The 22,790-nt window shown below is 44.4% G+C and overlaps 1 protein-coding gene across 1 annotated transcript in view; it reads right to left on the reverse strand.

Moving 5' to 3' along the window:
* The window catches only part of TMEM233 (transmembrane protein 233), a 32,788-nt gene that overhangs the window by 4,402 nt on the left and 5,596 nt on the right, over positions 1 to 22,790 (reverse strand). The window contains exon 2 of the mRNA XM_036448877.2: positions 6,581 to 6,717. Within this exon, the coding sequence (XP_036304770.1) occupies positions 6,581 to 6,717 (137 nt within the window). The remainder of the gene's footprint in view (positions 1 to 6,580; positions 6,718 to 22,790) is intronic.

Below are 22,790 nucleotides of genomic sequence, written 5' to 3' on the forward strand. Positions count from 1 at the left end.
ACAAAGAGAGGCCTTTCGGACCTTCTTTTTCATCATAAATCACAGCAGTTCTCTGAAGACATATCTGTGCCAAACAACTCGCAGAAAGCCTTCCTCCAGCCGGTAGCATAGGGAAAAAGATGGATTTGCTTTTGTGTTTTTTCAAAAAGGCCAATTTCTTGTGCACTTTGATATATACGCTTACTTCCAATCCTGATGCAATTAGGAAAGGACTCATTCCAGACTGTTCATAAGACAGAGCGTTACCAGTGCAGAATGGTTACTGTCTGCTAATTCTGTGCCTGCCGATGGGAGGCAGGTATTTTTGTTTAGAAGTCAAGTTCTTCCTTAAGGGAAACCTGGACTCACGAAGGCTCTTCTTTCTAAGAATGACAAGCATTTCTGACACAGTATGGCGTGCCTGGCTCTCGAGACACCTACAAGACCACCGGAGGTGTAAGTTCAGTGGAACTGCATTATATGGGTTTGACTTATGGCATACCAACGGTTCATATTGCTCCGGAAGACAGCAGTCACGGCTTAAATGGAGCTGGAGACTCTGACCACCCCTGGCTCAGTGCTCAGGAACGTGGACTCCTGAGCCTTCAGTGTGAGCTCGGACAGTGGTCCCAGTGATGCTCAACCCAAGGAACAGCATCTGTTCCAGCCCTGGAGGAAACACTGGCTCTGACAGACTGAGCAGGACATGGTGTGTGAGACTCTGACAGGGTGCCCCCCTCTGGATGCTTCCAAGATCAACTCTGATTATAAAAGCTCACCTTGTGCCCTGACGTTATAACCTAGCCCCTGCGTAAGATGAAGCTCCACCACTTGTTATTTGCCATCCTTGTGGTAGACAACACCTGTCTCCCTCACACACAAGCTTTGTCATGGTCAACGGGCTTTGCCGCTAAGGAAGTTCCACTGAAAACCAGATATGTGACCATGAGCCTGACCACAAGGAGGGAGAGAAGAGGAAACTTGGGAAATGGGTACACTTTCTAGAGAGGATAGGAAGCTTCTACCAGCTATCTTAGGAATGTAAAAATGTCCTGTTTTGCCTGGCTGGTGTGGCTCAGTGGTTGAGCATCGACCCATGAACCAAGAGGTCACTGGTTCAATTCCCGGTCAGGGCACATGCCGGGTTGCAGGCTCAGTTCTCGGTAGGAGGAATGTAAGAGGCAGCTGATTGATGATGTTTCTATCTCTATATCCTTCTCCCTTCCTCTCTCTCTCTCTAAAAAAAAAAAAAAAAAAAAAAAAGAAAAAAAATCAATAAAAACATATTAAAAACTTCTGTTTTCGCCAGGCCAGCACTGCTCAGGGGTTAAGTGTTGACCTATGAACCAGGAGGTCATGGTTAGATTCCTGATCCAGGGCACATAACCCTTTGGGCTCAACCTACAGAGGGGAGTGCAGGAGGCAGCCAATCAATGCTTCTTTCTCATCATTGATGTTTCTATCTCTCCTCCCTTCCTTTCTGAAATCAATAAAGATATGTTAAAAATAAAATAAAATATCCTGTTTTGTGGCATATGTCCACACAGGTAAAACCCTAGAAAAATGGGGCTTTTAGAATATTTAGAACCATATTTGGGGGATGATGTGCTTATGATAATGAATATTTCAGGGCGGCCCAGGTTCTTGATCGGGGCCCAGCAATCTGCATTTTCCCAAGCAGTCCAGCTGAATCTGTCGTAGGTGGCTCTGAGGCTTTGAGAAACATGATTGGAGTCACCCAACCTTGCTTTAATCCTCAAGGCATCAGCTGAAAGTCAAAGCCTGCGGACATGTGACTGTGGCCAGGGACTCGAACGATTAGGATTGATAAATAGCTGTCTGCAGTATTTAAATGCTTCACCTCTGTGCTTTCCACTCTCCCTAGCAGCCTGAGAGCAATGATTGTATGACTTTGAGAGATTGCAAGTTTCTGATTCCATTTGGAAAACCTGCAACATGAAGGTCTGATTTGTATGAAAGACAAACAAGCATTTTTAATGCGCTGTGCGGCGTTCCTGGCCGTCTTTTGTCAGCACAGCGCTCTGTCAAAAACAGTGGAATATTTCAGTTCAGTGATTCCCAGCTCTGATGGATCTGATGCCACAAAACTGTCATACCTGGCTCCACAAACACCACGTGGCTTACAGAGGTACCCTGTAAAATCAGGATGGGGAGACCTTTTTATGAGTTTGGGTAAAGGCTATGCTGACCTGAGTCTATTCCAAGGAAATAAACTACCCGGGGTTTTGATCATTTAGGGGAGAAAAGATTGGTTACAGTTTTCTTGATAAAGATAAAACAATTTTTTTTAAAAAGGCAGGGACTTTTGAGATTAGTTACAGTTTTATTGATAATGGGTACAGAATAATTTTTTAAAAGGCAGGACTGAACCATTTAAAAAAAAAGGCAATAGCCTACTTCAGACAGTTTATAAAGGAAACTTGGAAAACTCATATATTCAAGGCTCTTTGTCTTGTCTCTGGGCTGGACAGCCTTAATGTGGGGTTTTCCCAGCCCCTCCCTGGAAGTCCCGGCTGCCTTTTCAGATCCTCACAAAAGAGCCTCCCTCGGGCACATCTCCCAGGCAGTAACCTGACTCCCGGAGTTAGATACACCACATTAGGAGGGTGAGTTTGCTGATGTAATGAAAACTGACCGCTCTGTTAATGACTGGCAGTGGTTAGCGCTGTCTTCCTTTTGCCTTTGGGAGGGAGGACGAGTGCCAGGTTTTAGCAAAAACTGTTCTGGCCACCTGCATCTGGGTTCCTGGGTGGCTGTGGGGGGCTGGAGAATGCAGACCCCCGGGCCTTACTTCTGATATTGCGAGTTGAATGGAATCCATCGGCGTGGGGCTTGGATGCCAACTCCCCCTGAGCCTCCTCAGGAAACTCGGAGGCAGCCCAGAGTTTGGGAACCTGTGGGCTGTAATTTTCCGAATTGCCATTCAGTCCTCCCTATGGCTGGGAGATTTTATTTCAAAGGATGAGAAATCAGCTTTGTCGTTGGACTTAACAGAAGATAGAATCAATTCCATAGAAACACCAATCAGAAAGGATATATGCACCCCTATGTTCATAGCAGCACAATCTACAATAGCCAGAATTTGGAAACAGCCTAAGTGTCTGTCAGTAGATGATTGGATCCAAAAACTATGGTACATCTACACAATGGAATACTATGCTGCCATAAAAAAGAAGGAATTCTCATCATTTGCAGCAACCTGGATGGAATTGGAGAACATCATGCTGAGTGAAATAAGCCAATCAATGAAAGAGAAACACCACATGACCTCACTCATTTGTGGATAATAAAGAGCATTATAAACTGATGAACCAAAAGATAGATATAGAGACAATATATCAACAAGTAGACTGTCAAATTACAGCAGGGAGGGGAGGAAGATCTGGGGGAGATAATAGATCAACCGAAGGACTTTTATACATGCATATAAGTACAACCAATGGACACAAAACTCTGGGGAGGGAGGGGATGAGTGGGAGGGAGGGAGGGGGGCAAAAAAAAATCAATAAAATATATTAAAAAAAAAAGAATCAATTCCATTCCCTAGTATCTTACACGCACACACGCGCTCACACACACACACATGCACGCATGAGCCTTTCAGTTTGAGTTGCTCCGTGGTTCTAATTCTGGAAGACATTTTTGAGTTCTTGGTTAACATGGAGGGAAAGGTGTCTATTGAAAAGGAACCTGACCTTACAGACAGGGAAGTGATTCTATCCTCACTCTGTAGACAGGGAAATGGAGGCACAGAAAGTTCAATAACTTGCCAGGGTGGCCTGTGTGGCAGAGCTAGGATTTGAATCCTGGTAAAACAGTGCAGAAGTCCATGTTCTCACCACTGTGAACACTGCCTCTTAGGAGGCAGGAGCAGAGAAGTGACTCACGCTCACAGTGTAGAACTATTAACAAAGCCTCAGTCACAAGCGTATACACATCACTGCCTTGTCTGCAGGTAGAAATATTTATGTTAAAGATGGACAAAGTCCCCCTATAGGAAGACTTCCAGGCCCCTTATAAAACTTCTTGGATGGGGTCTAAAGGGCAAACTAAAATTTGACATGCAAATTGTCCACCAGAGACTGTAAAGTAGATAATCTCCAGGTTGCTGCTGTGGTTGTTGTATGTTTTTGGTTTGTCTTTTTTTTGACCCTCACAATGTTTTTAAGCAATGTGAATTGACCGTCAGCATTTAAAAGCCAGGAGATTTGAAACGAAAACCCAGCTTTCCAATGTCTTTGGGAAAATGGGCCCCACGGAGTCTGCATCTAAGTGGTAACAATTAGCTGGAGCAGAGTGGTGGTTGCTCCCTTCAAATGGAGCTCTCTAATTCACCCCAGTCCCCACCACTCCCTATTGTCCCACAGCCAGGCTGCTTCATTCATGTATGTTCCTTGCCTAACTCCTAACATCTTTTGATTTTCTTTCCCGGGCTCTGACCCATCACGTGTTGTTTCGTAGGTGGAAGCCTCACCTACCAGCCTCATGTAAAACAATCCCGGAGGTAGCTGCAGGGCGCGCGCAGTCCATTGGCCTTTGTTACTGAGTGTACTAGAAGGCACATGTTGGCTTAGAGGCTGTGTGGTGTTGTGGCTAAGAACACAGTTTTCAGAGCCAGATATTCCAGGTTTAAACCCTGTCGTTACCAATCACTAGCTGTGAGACATCAGGCAAATCTTTGATTTCTTCCCTTCTCTGAGCCTCAATTTCTTCTCCCATGAAACAGGGATAATAATAAAAACCCTCATAGGGTTTCTCTGAAGAGTCACTGAGGATTAATTCACCTAAAGGCTTGGAGCAGTCCCTGGTGTGTGAGTGTCAGCCACTATGACAACCCACTCAGCGCAGGCACGGGTCTGGGCAGTATGTATTTTCCAAAGTCTCTAGGAGCTAAGCCAGGACTTGGCCTTGTTCTCTCAGAACACACACCATCCTTTGAGTTTGCTCATGAGTTCAAAGCCTTGAACTCGATTTAGTGGCGTCTTAAATTCTCAGAGGCTCTCAGTCATTGTAACAATAGTAGTGTCAGGATTAATAAATGGTTTGTATTTTTTGTGCACCAACTAAGGAACAGCACCTTGTTATACACATTTTGTGGATCCTCTAGTTCACCTTCACAATAGCTGTTAAATGGGTACTACCTTCATTCGCATTACACAGAGGAAGAAACTGGTTTAGGGACATTAAGCAGATGGCTGTCCTAGTAACCCCACATTCTATGGCACCAGATTTCCTGGTTGCAAGTCCCCCCTCTGCTCCTAACTTCCTATGAAACTTTCAGCCATTTGCCTCATGTCTGTTCCCTCTTTGCCCAAAGCCCTCCATTCTTTCCTTTGTGACACTTCCTGTTTTGACATCTCCTCCTCCATGCAGATGCCCTGATTGCTCCTCGGTCTGGCTTGTACCATAGGAAGTTTACTAGGCTATTGGCTGCCAAGGGTGGGCTGGCTGATCTGGCAGGCTCAAGGGTGTCCTCTTCCTTCCTCACTCATCCGTTGACCCCTTCCTGAAATTCAGCCAAAGAGGCCGACCTACTCAGCTCCTGGTAAATGGCATGGGAATAACTGTGCTGCTCTGGCCTTGAAGTTAAAGAATTTTCCAGAGTTCTTATCTGCCTTTCCAGGAGTTTTACAGGGAGACAGAGCTGGATTGGGCATCTCATTTCTGAGTCTTGGTTGTCCGTCACATGACCTTACCCTCTGATGGAAAAGGTCATTGATTCTAGCAGATGGAGCCCAACTCAGCTGATCAGAGAAATCTGAATAAATTTTCCCAAATCCAGAAAGCATCCAACACCAACAGCATCCATCTCCTTACGAGGTGAGAGCTCACTGGCAGTAACAAAAGCATGTGGTGAACCTTCTGCCCTTTAAGAACATTTTGGCTAGTTTAGTGCAATACCATGTTGGGACACACTGAGTAGATCCTAGGGTCAGGCAGAACAAATAATAATCCCAGATATCCCATTTACTCTCCCGCAGTCCTGCTTTTTTACGGTTAGGTGGGACGGGGTGCTTTGGTTTAGCCAGCTGTGAGTCTAAGTGACAGTCGCCACTCCAGGGCTGAGGCAGTGGAAACCCAGGTGGGATTCTCTGGTCTTCTCTCCCCTGAGGAGGCCTCATATTTTAGATCAGAGGTTGGAAAACTATGGTCCACAGGCCAACAACCTGTTTTGTAAATAAAGTTTTATTGAGCACAGCCGTGCCCATTCATATCATATTGTAGATGGCTGCTTTTGTGCTAAAATGGCGAGAGTTCAGTAGTTGGGACTGAGATGGTGATAGAGGCCATAATGCCTTCAAGGCCTGAAACATTTACTATCTGGCCTTCTAGTGGAAACGTTTGTTTTCCTCTGTTCTAAATAGAGCAGCTATGATGTGCTGGAGCTTTGGATAGCACGGGGCTCGAATGATCCTGTGGAGGAGAGACCCTTCCCAGACCTCCCATGGAACCACAGCGAAGAAAAAACGAAAATACTTTTGTTTGCGATTGTCTGTTACCAGAGAATCACCTAACCCAGCCTAACGGATCCCGATGGGCATTATTCTACGCTGGGAGGGATTCCAAAGAGCCTACTTACTTCCATGCGAAGTGAACCGCACAAGAAATACCGATGATGAGAAGGCCGATAATGATGGAGGCGATGGCCACCCACTTGGCATTCCTCCCAAGCCGCCTGGAGCCTTCCACGTCTCCATTGTTGTAGCTGTTCAGAGACTGGGGGACACAAGGGAAGAGCAAGTGATGACAGACAACCGACAAGGAAAGACATGTGCTTCTCAGGCTGGTCTGAGCAGGCAACATGTAACCACCTTCCCCAGGAAGCCTTCCCTGAACTCCCAGACTGGCTAACTTCCCCTTCTCAGTTTCCTGATTACTTCCATCTGACCGTAGCACATGGACATGACTGATTTGGCCTCTCCCATGACAGTATAAGTGCTGTGTGGGCAGAGACCATTATCTTGTTCAAGTGCCCACTGCAATCATTGTCATGGAGAAGATGCTTGATAAATATTTGTATAACGAAAGAATAAATGGGTATACTGTCTCACCCACTCGAACAGGGGTTTGCAAACTGTGGTCCATGGGCCACCTTCATCCTGCTGTTTTATAAATAAAGTTTTATTGGCACACAGCCACATTCATTTGTTTACTCTTGTCAATGGCTGCTTTCGTGTTACAGTGACAGTGTTGGGTAGCTGGGACAGAGACCTAAGGCCTAAAAGGGCTAAAATATTTATTTGGTCTATGATGGAAAAAGCCCCTGCGCTAGAAGGTTGATCCATGATGTCAGGCTGAACTGTTCACCTCTATGCCCAAGTCAAGCTGTCATTCACCTGGCACCTACTCATATAGCCTTCCCAGATGTTAAAATATAGAAATGTTTCTGAATTGTCTGGTAAATAGAAGCTACCCATCCAATGTCCCAACCACCCTGGCCTCTCCCCTGAATCCCCCTGACCTCACTGTGATCCAGCAATTTAAGGGTTACACCTGGGCCCAGCAGAGCACCTTGTCTGATTCTGTGCCACTGTCAACTTATTAATATTTTAAATACTGCCCATTGTAGGAGCTTAAGAAATATTGGCTGAACGAATACTTGGTGTATTCATTAATGCAGATTTTTTTCAATAGATAGAGTTACACATATGTTGATATACACTGAGTGGCCAGATTATTATGCATTCAGAGATCATCATAATCTGGCCACTCAGTGTATGTGTGTAGTCGGACATCCCTTGAGGGGTCCCAGATTGGAGAGGGTACAGCCTGGGTGAGAAACTCACCCTCCCTGTGCACGAATTTTGTGCATCAGGCCTCTAGTATACATACATACATACATACATACATACATATACATATATATATATATATATATATATATATATATATCTATCTTAAGATATATATATATCTTAAAGGACTGGTGCATGAATTCGTGCATGGGTGAGGTCTGGCCAGCCTGGCCAGAGGGAGGGGACATGGGTGGTTGGCTGGCCTGCCTGCTTGGTTGAACTCCTGGTCGAGGGGGCAATTTGCATATTAGCCTTTTATTATATAGGATATACACTGAGTGGCCAGATTATTATGCATCCAGAGATCATAATAATCTTGCCACTCAGTGCATATGCGATTTGATATGTATGTTATTTTGTTGTATTGACAGCAAGCTTCAAAACTTCATATGTCAAATTTGCTGAAGATGTTAACATCATAGATATTTTTACTTTAAAAATGTCAGATTTCATACCAAAAAAAGAGCATTTGCAGGAAGTTTTAATTCATTATTTTATTTTGAAGAAAAGTGCTGCTGAAAGTTATTGTATATTATACTTCAGGAAGCTTATGGTGAACATGCTCCATTTCAAGATACTTGTAAACACTTTAAAAGTGAAGATTTTGATGTGAAAGACAAAGAATGTCCAGGTCAACCGAAAAAGTTTGAAGACCAACAATTACAAGCATTATTGGATGAAGATGTGTGTCATACTAAAAAACAACTTGCAGAAAGATTAAACGTTGCTCAGCAAACAATTTCCGATCGTTTACAAGCAATGGAAAAGACATTAAAGGAAGGAAAATGGGTGCCACATCAACTGAATGAAAGGCAAATGGAAAACCAAAAAGTCATCAGTAAAATGTTGCTTCAAAGGCACGAAAGAAAGTCTTTTTTGCATCACATTATGACTGGTGATGAAAGTGGATTTATTTTGAAAATCCCAAATGCACAAAATTATGCGTTGATCCAGGTCAACCATCAACATTGACTGCAAGACCAAATTGTTTCAGAAAGAAGACAATGCTGGGTTTGGTGGGATCAAAAAGGTGTGGTGTATTACGAACTTCTAAAACCCAGGTGAAACCATTAATACTGATTGCTATCGACAACAGATAACAATTTGAACCATGCTTTAATCGTGAAATGACCAGAATGTGCCAAGAGACACGGCAAAGTAATTTTGCTTCATGATGATGCCCCATCGCACACTTCAAAATCAGTTAAAGATATTTTAAAAGATCTTGCCTGGGAAGTATTAACCCACCCCCTATGTTCACCAGACCTTGCTCCTTCAGATTACCACTTGTTCCGGTGGATGACACACGCACTTTCTGAGCAGCACTTCAAAACGTACAAAGAAGTGGAAAATTGGGTCTCTGAATGGTTTGCCTCAAAACAAGAAAAGTTCTATTGGGATGGTATCCACAAATTACCTGAAAGATGGGGAAATGTGTAGCTAGCGATGGACATTACTTTGACTAAAGCACTTTTGATGTTTCTCTTGAAATTATCGTGTTTTCTTTTATTACACAATCTGCATTATTAACTGGTACACCAAGTATGTCTGTTTCCCTACAGAATGTGGTTCACTTGAGGGCATATTAGAATCTAGCCCAGTTCTAGGCAAAGTGGGGTGCCCTGAGAATGCTTGCTGCTGAGCCAAAGGCCCAATGCCATTCCTCTCTCTTATAGTAAGCCTCTATCATAACTCCCATTGTGAGAATCCCCCCAAAGTTGTGCGGCAGCCCAAAGACCGGAAACATGCATCTAAGTTATAGACAGAGGGACTCCATCAGTGCCATGAACTGTAGATTTCAGTGGGAACCTCACGACCTCATCCTGAAATCACAGCACTTGAGTGATAATCACTCCTCTTCCTGAACTATTAAGTGGGGGAGGGTTAGGCATTATGTAGTCAATTACAAGCCAGAGAAACACCCAGTATGCCACAGGGCTTTCTGCTTCCGGAAGCTTCCATTAATTCTTGGATCCAGGCCACCTTAGTCAGCAACAGGCCAGGGGACTCGGCAATGAAAAGGACCTGCTTTCAGCCCTTTGTGGGAATGGGATAACCAGAGTCTCAGTGACGCCATGGACCACCAGCATGGTGAGTTTCAGATTTCCAAGTCCTGAACCCTGGTGTTCTCAACCCTGGGTGCTCATGAGAAATACCTAGTTGTTGTTATTGTTATCTTAACTAGAGGCCCAGCACATGAAATTTGTGCATGGGGGTGTATGTGTCCCCTCAGCCCAGCCTGCAACCTTTTCAATCTGGGACCACTTGAGGGATGTCAGACTGCCCATTTAGAGTCTCAGTCTGACATCCCTCTCAATATCCAGGACTGCTGGCTTCCAACTGCTCACCTGCCTGCCATCCTGATCACCCCTAACCACTCCCCTGCCAGCATGATCAACACCTAACTGCTCCCCTGCTGGCCTGATTGCCCCTAACTTCCTTCCCCTGTAGGCCCAGTCACCTCTTACTGCCCTCCCTTGCCAGCCTGGTCACCTCCAACTGCCTATCCTGCAGGCCTGGTCCCCCCCACAACTACTCTTCCCTGCAAGCTTGGTCGCCTCCAACTGCCCTCCCCTGCTGGCCATCTTGTGGTGGCCATCTTTGACCACATGGGGGCAGCCATCTTGTGTGTTGGAATGACAGTCAATTTGCATATTACCTCTTTATTATAGAGGATAGATAGCTGAGGTCTATTCTGGAAAGATTCTGATATAACTGGTTTGGGACCAGACATCAATTGAAAAAAAAAAAAAAAATGTGGCCCTGGCTGGTGTGACTCAGTTGGTTGAGCATTGTGCTTTGTACTGAAAGGTCACAGTTTGTGGGTTCAATTCCTACTGCATGTGGGAGGCAACTGATAGATGTTTCTCTCTCTTTCTCATCTCCTCTCTCTCAAAAATAAATAAAAACATTTAAAAATTGGGGTGAAACACATTTAACATAAAATGTATCATTTTAACTCTTTTTGAGTGTACAATTTAGTGGCATTAAGAATGTTCTCATTGTTGTGCAACCATCACCATCACCATCATCTCAAACTCAAACTCTAAACCTACTGAGCACTAACTCCCCAATCTACCCTTCCCCAGACCCTGGTAACCACATTCTACTTTCAGTCTCTGTGAAATTGACTACTCTGTGTTCCTCATACAAATGGGCTCACACAATATTTTGTGTCTGGCTTATTTAATTTAACATAATGTCCTCAAGGTTCACCCATTTGTATAAAAGTGTCAGAATTTCCTTTCTTTTTAAGGCTGAATTATATTTCATTGTATGTATATACACATATTGTTTATCCATTCACACATCGATGGACACCTGGATTGTTGCCACAGTATTCTTTTTATTTATTTATTTTTTAAAGCTTTTCAGGATTGAAAATCTTTGGCAATTATTCTTAATGTCTTGCAAGGTTATGATGTTCAACACCTTCAGATTTATCCCAAGGAAGTGTGTAACAGAGCATGAGCTCCAAACCCAGAGTGATTTGAGTTCAAAGCCAGTGTCTTATTAGCTGTGAGAATTAGAGCAAGTTATCAAGCTTTCCAAGCCTTAGTAATTTTCATCTGTAAATTGGGGACAATAGTAATATTACCTTCTTCATCTTGGATAATAAATTAACACATGAAGAGTGGTTAGCATTAGCCAAACACATAGTATATACTCAATAAATGTTAGTTTTTTATTGTGAACTAGAAGCTCAGTGCATGAAATTCATGCATGAGTGTGTGTGTGTCCCTCAGCTCAGCCTGCACCCTCTCCAATCTGGGATCCTGAGAGGGATGTCTAACTGGGATTGGGCCTAAATGGGCAGGAGGACTTCCCCCTCACAATCCAGGATTGCTGGCTTCCAACTGCTCGCCTGCCTGCCTGCCTGATTGCCCCTAACTGCTTTTGCCTGCCAGCCTGATCACCTTCTAAACACTCTCCTGCCATCCTGATCAATGCCTAACTCCTACCCTGCTGGTCTGATTGCCCCTAACTAACCTCCCCTGCTGACCTGGTTGCCCCCAACTGCCCTCCCCTGCCGGGTCGGTCCTCCGTAACTGCCCTCTCTTGCCAGTCTGGTCGCCCCTAACTGCCCTCTCTTGCAGGCCTTGTCCATCCCAACTTTCCTTCCCTGCTGGCCTGGTTGCCCCCAATTGCCCTCTCCTGCAGTCTAGGTCGCCCCTAACTGTCTTTGCCTGCAGGCCAGGCCACTCCTAACTGTCCTCCCCTGCAGGCCAGGTGGCCCCTAACTGCCCTCCCCTGCCATCCTGGTTGCCCCCAACTGCCCTCCTTTGCAGGACTGATCACCCTCAACTGCCCTCCCTTGCAGGCCTGGTCCCTACCAACTGCCCTCCCCTGCTGGCCTGATCGCCCACAAATGCCCTCCCCTGCCAGCCATCTTATGGTGGCCATCTTTGACCACATGGGGGCGGCCATCTTTGACCAAATGAGGGCTGCCATCTTGTGTGAGTCGCTCCAGGAATGGGACCATGTTTGGCTTGAAGAATAGTTGAAAAATCTCCTTCAATATCTACTGTGAACTGTTCTCTCCCCATGAGTGTTCTTATGAATTCATTTTCTCCTCTGGTTCTTGGGAAAGGGGCTGACTGTGGGTAAATCTTCTGGGAGAATATGAGGATCTGGGGGAAGGGATGACATGGGATGCTCTGGAACTGTAAGATTTCACTCTATTTTCTTTTTTTATATTTTATTGATTTTGTACAGAGAAGAAGGGAGAGAGAGAGAGCTAGAAACATCGATGAGAGAGAGTCATCGACCAGCTGCCTCTTGCACACCCCCTACTGGGGATATGCCCGCAACCAAGGTACATGCCCTTGACCGGAATCGAACCCGGGACCCTTCAGTCCCCAAGCCGACGCTCTATCCATTGAGCCAAACCGGTTTCGGCTAAGATTTCACTCTAAACCCTTCACTGTGAGGATCTCGGACTCTAGGGTGGAAATCTAGCTGTGAAGTGGAGGGACTGGTGCCTCCTCCCCAATTCACTGACTGTAATTCCTCCAGATTGGAATCGCATACTAGCATCTCCCAGTAGATGCTATGGACTGAAGAGGTAGAAATGGATTTTAGAGAAAAGTGCACAGTTTATATATATTTTTTCCTGATGAACTTAGAAAGCAAACTATCCCATCTATTGTGGAAGAACTAGACAGAAAAGGGATGGCTTACTAAGATATTGAAATGATCTCGTTAATTCTTTTACAAACTACCCATGTGATCTATGAACACGTAAAGCATTCAAACGCTATAGAAACACATGAAGTAACTAGTAAACTCATCTCCTAATCCTATTTCCCAGAGGTAACCTTTGTTAAATAGTTTACATTTGCTTATAGATTTTTTTCTTCCCATAAATAATATTAAAGGAAAACTGACACTTTCTCTTGCTTTCAGTGGATGGACTAAGCACATCGTGTGTGTCACAGTCAGGAGAAGGAAACGGGAATTTGCACCCCGAGATAAACCAGGAGTAACAGGGTCAGTCTGCCTAGGCTGCAACCGCCCAGCATCACAACTAAGTATTTTCCATATGTCTTGGCAAAGACAAGTTCATCCCGCCCTTTTGCGATTAAATGTAAGTCTCTTCCTTTGTGGGTACTGTAATCTTTTGAAAAAGATACTGTTTTGCTTTTTTATTTAAATGATCATGAACAGACTAAGGTAAAACTTGGTAACCTTGACAATTTTGTATTTGTTTCCTTTAAATACTTGGGTTGTGCTTTTTATTTGGCTAGCTGGTTGTTTTGAATTTGGTCTCTGCATTTCATGTAACTTTTTTTCTTTTCTAAATGCTTCAGCCTCTGAGTCTTTTGTTGACAAAATAATATGATAATGATATTTATTGAGCATTTATTATGTTCCAGGCACTGTGTTATATCCTATTCAAGGATTATCTCATTAGTCCTTCAATGGAAAAATATAATTGTAATTGCAACAACCCTATGAGGCAGATGCTTTACTCTTTCCATTTTCAAGTCACATAGCTGGTTTGGTAAAGTGTGTGTCTCTCTGTGTGTGTTTCTATACTTACACATTCAGAGTTCTTTATTAGTTTTCTTTTTCTTGTTATTCTAAAAATATGAATACTATCATACTATATTTGTTCTATAACTCACTTTCCCCCCATTTAATAGAGAGCAGCAGCTTTCCAAACCAGTGTCTACAGGTCTATCTCATTCCTGCTTTCTCTCTCCAGTTATGATTTAAAATGAGTTCCATCAGTAGACTTTCTAAGGTTATACTATCCTTGCATTCTTCAGGGGGAGGGGTCTTAATCTGTCAGGCCCCATTTTGGGGGCTTTTTGTTTTCAAACAACTTCTAACTTACAGAAAAGTTGTGAGTGTAATTGTCTCATTCCTGCTAATGGCTTTGTAGTAGAGACTTAGATGGGCCCCCTCAGCCATATACATTTGTTACTTATGGTCTGTGGCAGGTACATAAGAGGCTGCGGTGCACATTCTTGTTCATGTTTTTGTACACATTTGTGTCTCTCCTTCAGACGGAGCCTCGGATTGGATTGCACAACCGCCCTCGTTTTAAGATGCTAAATGGCAAGTTCCTGTCTCTATTCACTGTGCAAAGTATGTTAAAAGAAGGACTTGAGCTTCTTTCCAGTTTTCATTCTCCTCTGAGAGGCAGGTGACCCTTTCTCAGAGTGAGGGCAAATGGGCTCTCACCACACATTTCACAAGGTACTCAGGATCCCCAGCAGTGTCTTGTCCCCTTTCTCTGCGCCTGAGCTTACAATGGAAAATGTAATTGTAATTGCAAAACCCAGGGCGTGGTCAACTGCCTGGAGCCAGCAAAGGTCACATCTGGACAGGAAAACGGGCAAGTTTCTTTCTCCTGTAGTAAATACCAGTGATGCCATGACCACCACACCTGGCTATCTCAAGCATGTCATCTGTGCACCCCTTCCCTGATGGGCACATGATGCTTAAATACCCACTGACGGCAAGTTGGCCAGGAGCCAGAAACAAGGAGGCTTATTTCTACGCCTCGCACAGGAAGGCTACAGCGTGGAGCAGCAGGGCTGGGTTGTGAGGCCCTGCAGCCAGGATCCTGAGTCTGCCTCTCGAATGTGTCCCCTATGAGAGTAGTTGAAATCTGGTGTTGTCTCACACAGACTACTAGGCACACTAGTTTCTGGATCTCCAATGGGGTGCAGGTCAGCTACTGTCTGAGGCCATCCAGCAGGAGCTTCAGCAAGAACTACAGTTTTCTCATCTTTGCTTGGGATTTGGCAGTTTTGGAGCAGTCTGACTGGAGCTGCAGTTTATTTGGTTAAGCTGCCACAGGGCAGACCATTTATATGCAAAAGCCGCTGTGTGGAGCCTGGGCGGGTTTGTAGAATGTGAGGGGCGGGGTCACTAGGCTGGAGCATAGCAAACAGTGATGGCTGCCAGCCAGCCTTCTCTGCCTTTCTGCGTTTCCAAGTCCCTGTGTCCCGAGCTCCAGCACAGTAAACAATGATTGCCGGGCGCACCTCTGCAAAAAAGTCACCCTCACTTTCAGACCCAATGGCCGACAGTCCAGCTTCTCCCCGTAGGCGTCTGAGTTCCCTGCGTGTCCCCAGAGTGATCAGGAGCTTGTCTCCCTTTGGGTTGAAAAAAAGCCTTATGCCCAGTTGCCCGCCACCAGCCTGGTTTGTGTGCCCCTGTACCTCAGCTTTTCAGCATTTGTGCTCCTTTCTCTTTTCATCTAGCTGTAAAACTTCCACTCAGCCAGCTTTCCTGTGGTTCTGGGTGATAGACGTTTTGTTTTTTGTTTGCAGTTTTGAAATTGTTGTGTGAGGTGGCAGTTTAGTTGCACCTTTGCTTCCATCTTGGTTTCTCAGTTCCTCACTTTCCTCTTATTCATTATTTCAGAAGGAGTTATTGTTGCCATTTTGGATGTTGGGGACTTGAAGGGGAATGAGACAGATGCAGACCCTGCCCCCAGAGTTTCTTAGCTCACAAGAGGCCCTGTCACTGGAAAGTCATCGCTAATCTGGGCTGCCAGCCTGAGCCGCCTCCAGTTATACTTCTTGTACTGCCCTGTGTCGGCTTCCAACTCTGGCTGCACCTTAGAACAACCTGAGGGGCTTAAAACCATTCTTGAGCCCAGCCCCATCCCAAACCAATTGGACCAGGATCTCTGAGGATGGGACTCCAGCATCAGCATCTTTTGAATCTGATCCGAGGTTGAGAAGAATTGAGAACTACTGTCCTGGACAGCCATTCATTCCTTCATTCATTCAAAAACTATTTATTGAACACCAGTTCTCTTCCAAGCAATGCTTATATTCTGGTGAAGATAGAAAACAAACAAACATGCAAATAAATAAGACGAGGACAGAATATTATCAAGACAAGAAGAATGGGGTGGAGTGAGGGAGCTCTGGCTGAGGTGGGGGCAGGCAGGCTGAGACCCGAAGACTTGAGAAGGAGCAGGCCTGCAAAAAACAGGGAAAAGAAGATGTCTCGCAGAGAGAACAGCAAGTGTGAAGGTCTAGATGTGAGAAAGATTTTTTTTTAGTTGAAGGCATTCAAAACCCAATGTAACTGAAATGTAGAAGGGAGGGAGTGAGGGAGGATATGAGAAAGGAAAAGAGAGGAGAGAAGAGGAGAAGAGAGGAGAGGAGAGGAGAGAAGAGGAGAGGAGAGGGGAGGGGAGGGGAGGGGAGGGGAGGGGAGGGGAGGGGAGGGGAGGGGAGGGGAGGAGAGGGGAGAAACAAGACCCAGCGACAGAGCTTTTACACCTTGAGAGCCTCAGTGGGCCAATGGTGGAGCCCAAAGAAGTCGGTGGAGTCTAAGCAAGAGACGATGGTGGGGCTGCCTGGGATACCTCAGTGCCCACGGGAAGCAGCAGCCAGGCCCTGCGGTGCTGAGGTCAGCAGGTGAGACTTTTGTGTGAGCAGGTGAGAAATGCCTCCTAGAAGTACAGAAAGGAGTTGTGCCGGGAGTCGCCTTAGCGGGGAGGGATGAGGACCAGTGAAACCTGGGCTATTGTTTATTAACATAAGCCTGTGTGCACTCCCAGGTCATTCATGCCCAGGGAAACTGGGACGGAGACAAAAATAGAGCCTGCCTCTTCAGTGGCCACATTAGCTTGGAGTCATTGTTCTAGTTTGGAATGAGGGTTGCAGTAAAAGTAAACCAGGAGCTGTGCTAAGTATGGGAGCAGGTTGGCTTGATTCCAGGGCAAAAGTAACGGTCTGGTAAGAGCTCTTATGTGACACTCCACTGGGTAACAGCCCTAGATCTCTAGTCTGTGGCCTATTCTGGGATTTCTTCCTGGGCAATGACATCCATTTTAAGTAGATGACACAGATGTCATAGCATATGGCTCTAGAGCACAGCAAGCTTATTCCACCTCAGGGCTTTGCACGTCCCGGCTCCGCTCTGATCATCTGATGGCTGGCGTCATCCTTTGCCAATCAGGTTTCTAAAGCAGGATCTCTTCTCCACCACCTGCCCCGCTAGGCCTCTCTAATACTTGCCAGTTTGTTCTTTTCATGTGCTCATCACGCTCTGAAATGATCTTCTTAGGTGCTGGCCCGTGTCTGGTGTGCCTCTCTCCATTCATACATAAGTTTGCAGGGAGCTGGGACCAGCCGCATTTGACAAGCAGGTGAAGGCTGTGGTTGGCCTGTGCTGCCCGTGGAAGTGTGGGCAAGTCTGCCCAGTTTTGAGAGAAAATGAACCCTTTGGCTATCGATCTGAAGCCTCACTCCCCAAAGAGCGCATCTGTTGGTTCTCTGTGTCTCATTTCTCACTGGGTTCAGGATTCTTGAGGGGGAGAAGAGTGGTTCGCCCATTGACCCAACAGGCAGGCTGCTTCTAACTTTACTTGCCCCAAATGTCAGCCATGTAAAACTGGCATTTATCTACAGGATCACCATAGTGCCAGGCACATGGGAGTGTTCAGAAATTGTTGAGTGAATGAATGTGGGAGAACCCTTCCTCCCTGTTTTCTGCCCTTGGGAAATGGTGGCAAAACGTTTCCCAAATGCTGTTTCTTTGTGTTGGCTTAAAGCTCTCCTCCCTAATCTGAATCCCTGCTCCTAGCTTTTCTCTTTGAACTTCAGAGTAACTGTTACCCAATGGCGGCAGGAGGCAGAGTGGCCATGTGTGGAAGAGGAGGTTGGTGACTCAAGCTTTCTCTGTCATTGGTCTTGCAAACTAATGTCTACTTGCTTCACTCCCTGCCTCTTCCATTTCCCTTCTCATTGAAAACGGGCCTTGGAATTTGCCACAATACAACACATACCGTATGTGATATTTTTTGGGGTCTCACAGGAGTTTGAAGTGATGGAGACATTCTCTCCAATGTCTGTCTGTTAGTGCACACTCACCGACGAGACAGTGTGGCTCAAGGGAAAATGTTAAGAGCCACATGTCCTTCAAAGGAATGAAGAACTTAACTCAGGAGCCTCAGGTGCCCTCTATGGAGTTGGGAGACAGAACAAAAGAGTGGGCTTAACTACGGAAAATAGTATGGAGGTTCCTTAAAAAGTAAAAAATAGTACTAAGACATAATCCAGCAATTCCACTTCTGGGTATACAGCTAAAGGAAATAAAAACAGATCTTAAAGAGACATATGCACCCGCATGTTTATCACTTATAACAGCCAAGATATGGAGCAACAATGGATGAATGGATAAAGAAGTTGCCACACACACACACACACACACACACACACACACACGGAATATTATTCATCCATGAGAAAGGAGGAAATCCTGCCACGTCTATCAACATGGATGGAACTTGAGGACATTATGCTAAGTAAGATAAGTCAGACAGAAAATGACAAATTCTGTATGATAGCACTCATGGGTGACATCTAAAAAGTCAAATTTGTAAAAACAGAACCTGGGGCAAGGAATAGAAGAGTTGGGGAGATGCTGGGGAAGGATGCAGACTTGCACCTAGCAGATAAATATCCTGGAGACCAAGCGCCCGGCACAGGGACTATAGTCAACAGTGCTGCAGTATAAACCTCAGCCTTCTAAACATCAAAGATCTGACAGACTTAGATCTTAATTATTCCCAACACAAAATTATTCTCATGTGACACGAGAGAGGTGTTAGCTAACGCGACGATGGCAAAGGTATGGCAATACATATGTATAAAATCAACACATTGTATGCCTTAAAAACATATACAAAATTACATGTCAGTTGTGTATTAATTTTAAAAAAGTGGATTTATATTAGTGGAGGTAAGCTTCTGCGTAGGCTAAAAACCCAGTAAAGGTGGGTTGACATTTTCCAAGCATTTACTTTGTGGCAGGAACAGTACTGAGCTGCAATTTCTCTATCCTTAAAGATTTTCAGGACTAGAACAAAACAGAGTAAAACAGCATTTGTTTGAACTATAGAGTTGAGCATTTCAGCTCAATAAGAACATGAGTTAGAGCAAGAATTAACCTTTGAGATGGAGACAAATTCATTTATTTACTAACCCCTTCTTTCTGAAAATTTTTTTCATTTTTATCATAAATATTTATTTATGGAAAAAATATTTATTTTTGAGAGAAATGATATCTAATAATTTATTATGGAAAATTTTGAAAATACTAAGAAGTTATAGTAAAATTTGAAATTATAATAGCCAAGTTTTATCAAGTACTTTCCATATATTGTATTATCCCATTGAATGACTTGACAGTCCTCTGGAAGTAGGTGACACTGTTTTCATCTTACAGATGAGAAAATCAATGTTGTGTTGGAATCAGTGTTTTATAGTCATCTCTAATTTTTCACATTTAAACCACAAAAGAACAACAAATACTAATTAAGCAGTTACTTTGTGCTGGGTGCCATGCTTCATGTTTATTAACTCATTTTATAATTCACTTCATAATTAATGCTGGGGTGAGCATCGAATATGTAATATTTTGTCTTTCCATTTAGTTAATTTAAACAAATTTTTAATCTCTTGGTGAAGCTTTCTCCGTATAGATCTTGCATGTTTATTTCTGATAGTTTAAATTTTTGTTTGCTATTGCCAATATTTTGATCTATTGAGTTGTCAATACTGAAATCCTAATTTTAGCATGTGTTCCCATTTCTTCATAACATCTCTCTTTCAAAGTCACCTTCATCATTATCATCCCTTTATCTCTGGTACATCCCTTTCTCTCTTTCTCAGTGTGTGTGTCCCTCTCTGTTTCTGCTTCTGGTTCTCTCTCTCTCTCTCTCTCTCTCTCTCTCTCTCTCTCTCTCTCTCTCCCTCCCTCTCTCTCACACACACACACACACACACACACACACACACACACACTCACACACACCTGTGTAGGCGCCCATCAGAGCCTGAACACAGTCCAGCTAGTATAAGGAATCTCTTTATATAGATCAATATTGTCTTACTTCCCAAACTCCTAGATAGCAGACTTCCTCAAAATAACTTGATGGATGTGGGCACTTAGTAAATATTTGGTAGTAACAACTGAGCTTGCAGATGACTTTGGCATTCCTTGTTTCGATTTTGCTTGCTCCTGATTTCTGTGCCAAAGGTAGTGCTGGGAATTCGCAGCCTGGGCTTGCACATCACGAGGCGCATTTTCCTCGTCATCACCTTTCATTCATTCAGGCTTGTCTCCCTCTTGGGCTTCTGGGCTGTTTTTCTCCACAAGGATCTTCAAGGACAAAGTCCTGTGGCCTATCACTAAAGCCAAAAGCCAGAGAGGAATTCTGCCAGGCTTGTGTGAGAGTATTATGCGAGGCTTCTTATATTGATGGGGCAGGTCTACTAAAGACGAGTGCTTTCAGAGAATCATGGCTGTGTTCCTATCAAAGGCAAGGCATAGTAGGCTGATGGCAGTGCCCCTGGAGGGTGGCCTGTAAACTCCATGGAGGGACTGTCGTGTTTGGTTCTGTCCCCGAGTGCCACCTTTTTTCATGAATAAGTGGGAGAACGGCTTTCTTGCTGGGATTTTGCGAGGAATAAGTGAAATTGTGTGAAAATGCTTTGAGAAGTAAAGGCATAGAGGAAAATGCAATACAACAACAACTACTACTACTACTATTGGCAATGCCATACTATCCAAACTGTCCAGAACAATGAACAACTGGAGTCATCAGTAGAGGGCTTTAATTACAGGAAGTCTCCTTCCCTTTGGGAGATAGGTGATATGATATAAAGGGTAAAGGAAACAGAAAGACGAATTCCTGGATTTCACCTCTAGGTAAAAGAGAATGAGGGAGGAATAACAGCAAAATATGGCAAGAGGGACCTATTAAAAACACCTATGCTGGGAGAAAAGGGGAGAGAGGGGTCTACACGGCAAGAGTGGTAGGGTGGAACACCCCACAGTACCCCCATGTCAACAAAAACTCAGCCCATTAACAATGAGGACCAAGAAGCCATTATGAACAGTATTACCCCAAGCGTGTTCTTTGGCACATTTGCCTTAGGTCAGAGGGCCCCGGGCAGCATGCTTGGTAAATGCCCAGGTTTACGGTTCCAAGGCCAGTGGTTGACCGAAGACTCTGAGAAACCCCACAGGAAAGCAGACCGTTCGCTTTTACTCAATTTGCATTTGACTTCCCAGCTTCATCCCCATTTTCTGTCCCGCTTTTGTTAAAACTTGTTCACATCAGGCAGAAACAGTGTATGAGAAGCTGTTTTCGAAGGCCTGGCTTCATTCCTGAACTTGCAGAACTCGAGGTTTTCTGCTATGAAAACTTGGAAGGCATCACACTTCTGGGTGATTGGCTTTTAATTGAAACATATTCACGCCCTGGACTAGTCCATTGAGAATAGTGCCAGTTTCCGCACGTGGAGCCATTGGCGAGGATTAGCCAGGAAAAGTGCCCTTGGCAACTGAAGTTTGGTCAGCCTCTCAGTGATCCTGGCATGAGCCTGGGTCTGCTGGGTATTTTTCCAAAAAAGTTTATCAGAAACGCAGAACACAGGTGGGAAAGGGGAAATTCTCAGAGAAGTTGGAGCCAGCTTCATTTGTATTACTTCCTTGAGGGTCCCTCAACTTGCCACTTCTCTTTTCTTCCTTTATCTCTACCCTCATATTTTTAATTCCCAAGAACTCTGTTTTGCTTCTCCAATAGTTTTATTTATTCCAACTTCTTGTTTTGTAACACACACGGTTTCTTATTTCTCAAAGGATGTTAATCATCTATGCTTGCCATTTTCTTCTTCTCGCATTATTAATTTCCTTACACTTCATTTCATTTGTAAACCACAGGTCTCTGAAATGAGAAGAACTTCACAAATGTATGCTAATCTTTGACAGCCTCTTCATATTTGAAAATGAGATGTTGGAAAACTTATTTTAAATTACAGCGGGAGCTGAAACCGGTTTGGCTCAGTGGATAGAGCGTCGGCCTGCGGACTGAAAAGTCCTGGGTTCGATTCCGGTCAAGGACATGTGCCTTGGTTGCGGGTATACCCCCGGTGGGGTGTGTGCAAGAGGCAGCTGATCAAGGATTCTCTCTCATTGATGTTTCTAGCTCTCTGTCCCTCTCTCTTCCTCTCTGTAAAAAAAAAAAAAAAAAAAAAAAAAAAAAAAAAAAATCAATAAAATGTATTAAAAAAAACAATTACAGCGGGAAGGCTGGGGAGTGTGGGCGGGGGTGTGAGAGATCAACCGAAAGACTTGTATGCATGCAAATAAGCATAACCAATGGACCCAAGAAACTGGGGGGGCGGGGAGGGGAGATAGGGGAGGTTGTGAGAAGGTCAATGGGGGAGAAAAAAGGAGACATGTACTACTATTTGTAATACTTTAAACAATAAAAAAAAGGATATATTTATTGATTTCAGAGAGGGAGAGGGAGAGAGAGAGACAAAAATATCAATGATAAGAGAGAATCATTGATCACCTACTTCCTGCATAACCCCTACAGGGGATTGAGCCTGCAATCTGAGGATTGCCCTGACTGGGAATCTAACCATGACCTTCTGGTTCATAACTGAGGCTCAACCATTGGGCCACATCAGCCGAGCTGCAAAACTTCTTGAGGATGAGGCT

This window comes from Pipistrellus kuhlii, unplaced genomic scaffold, assembly GCF_014108245.1.
Source record: "Pipistrellus kuhlii isolate mPipKuh1 unplaced genomic scaffold, mPipKuh1.p scaffold_m20_p_20, whole genome shotgun sequence".
Classification (NCBI taxonomy): domain Eukaryota; kingdom Metazoa; phylum Chordata; class Mammalia; order Chiroptera; family Vespertilionidae; genus Pipistrellus; species Pipistrellus kuhlii.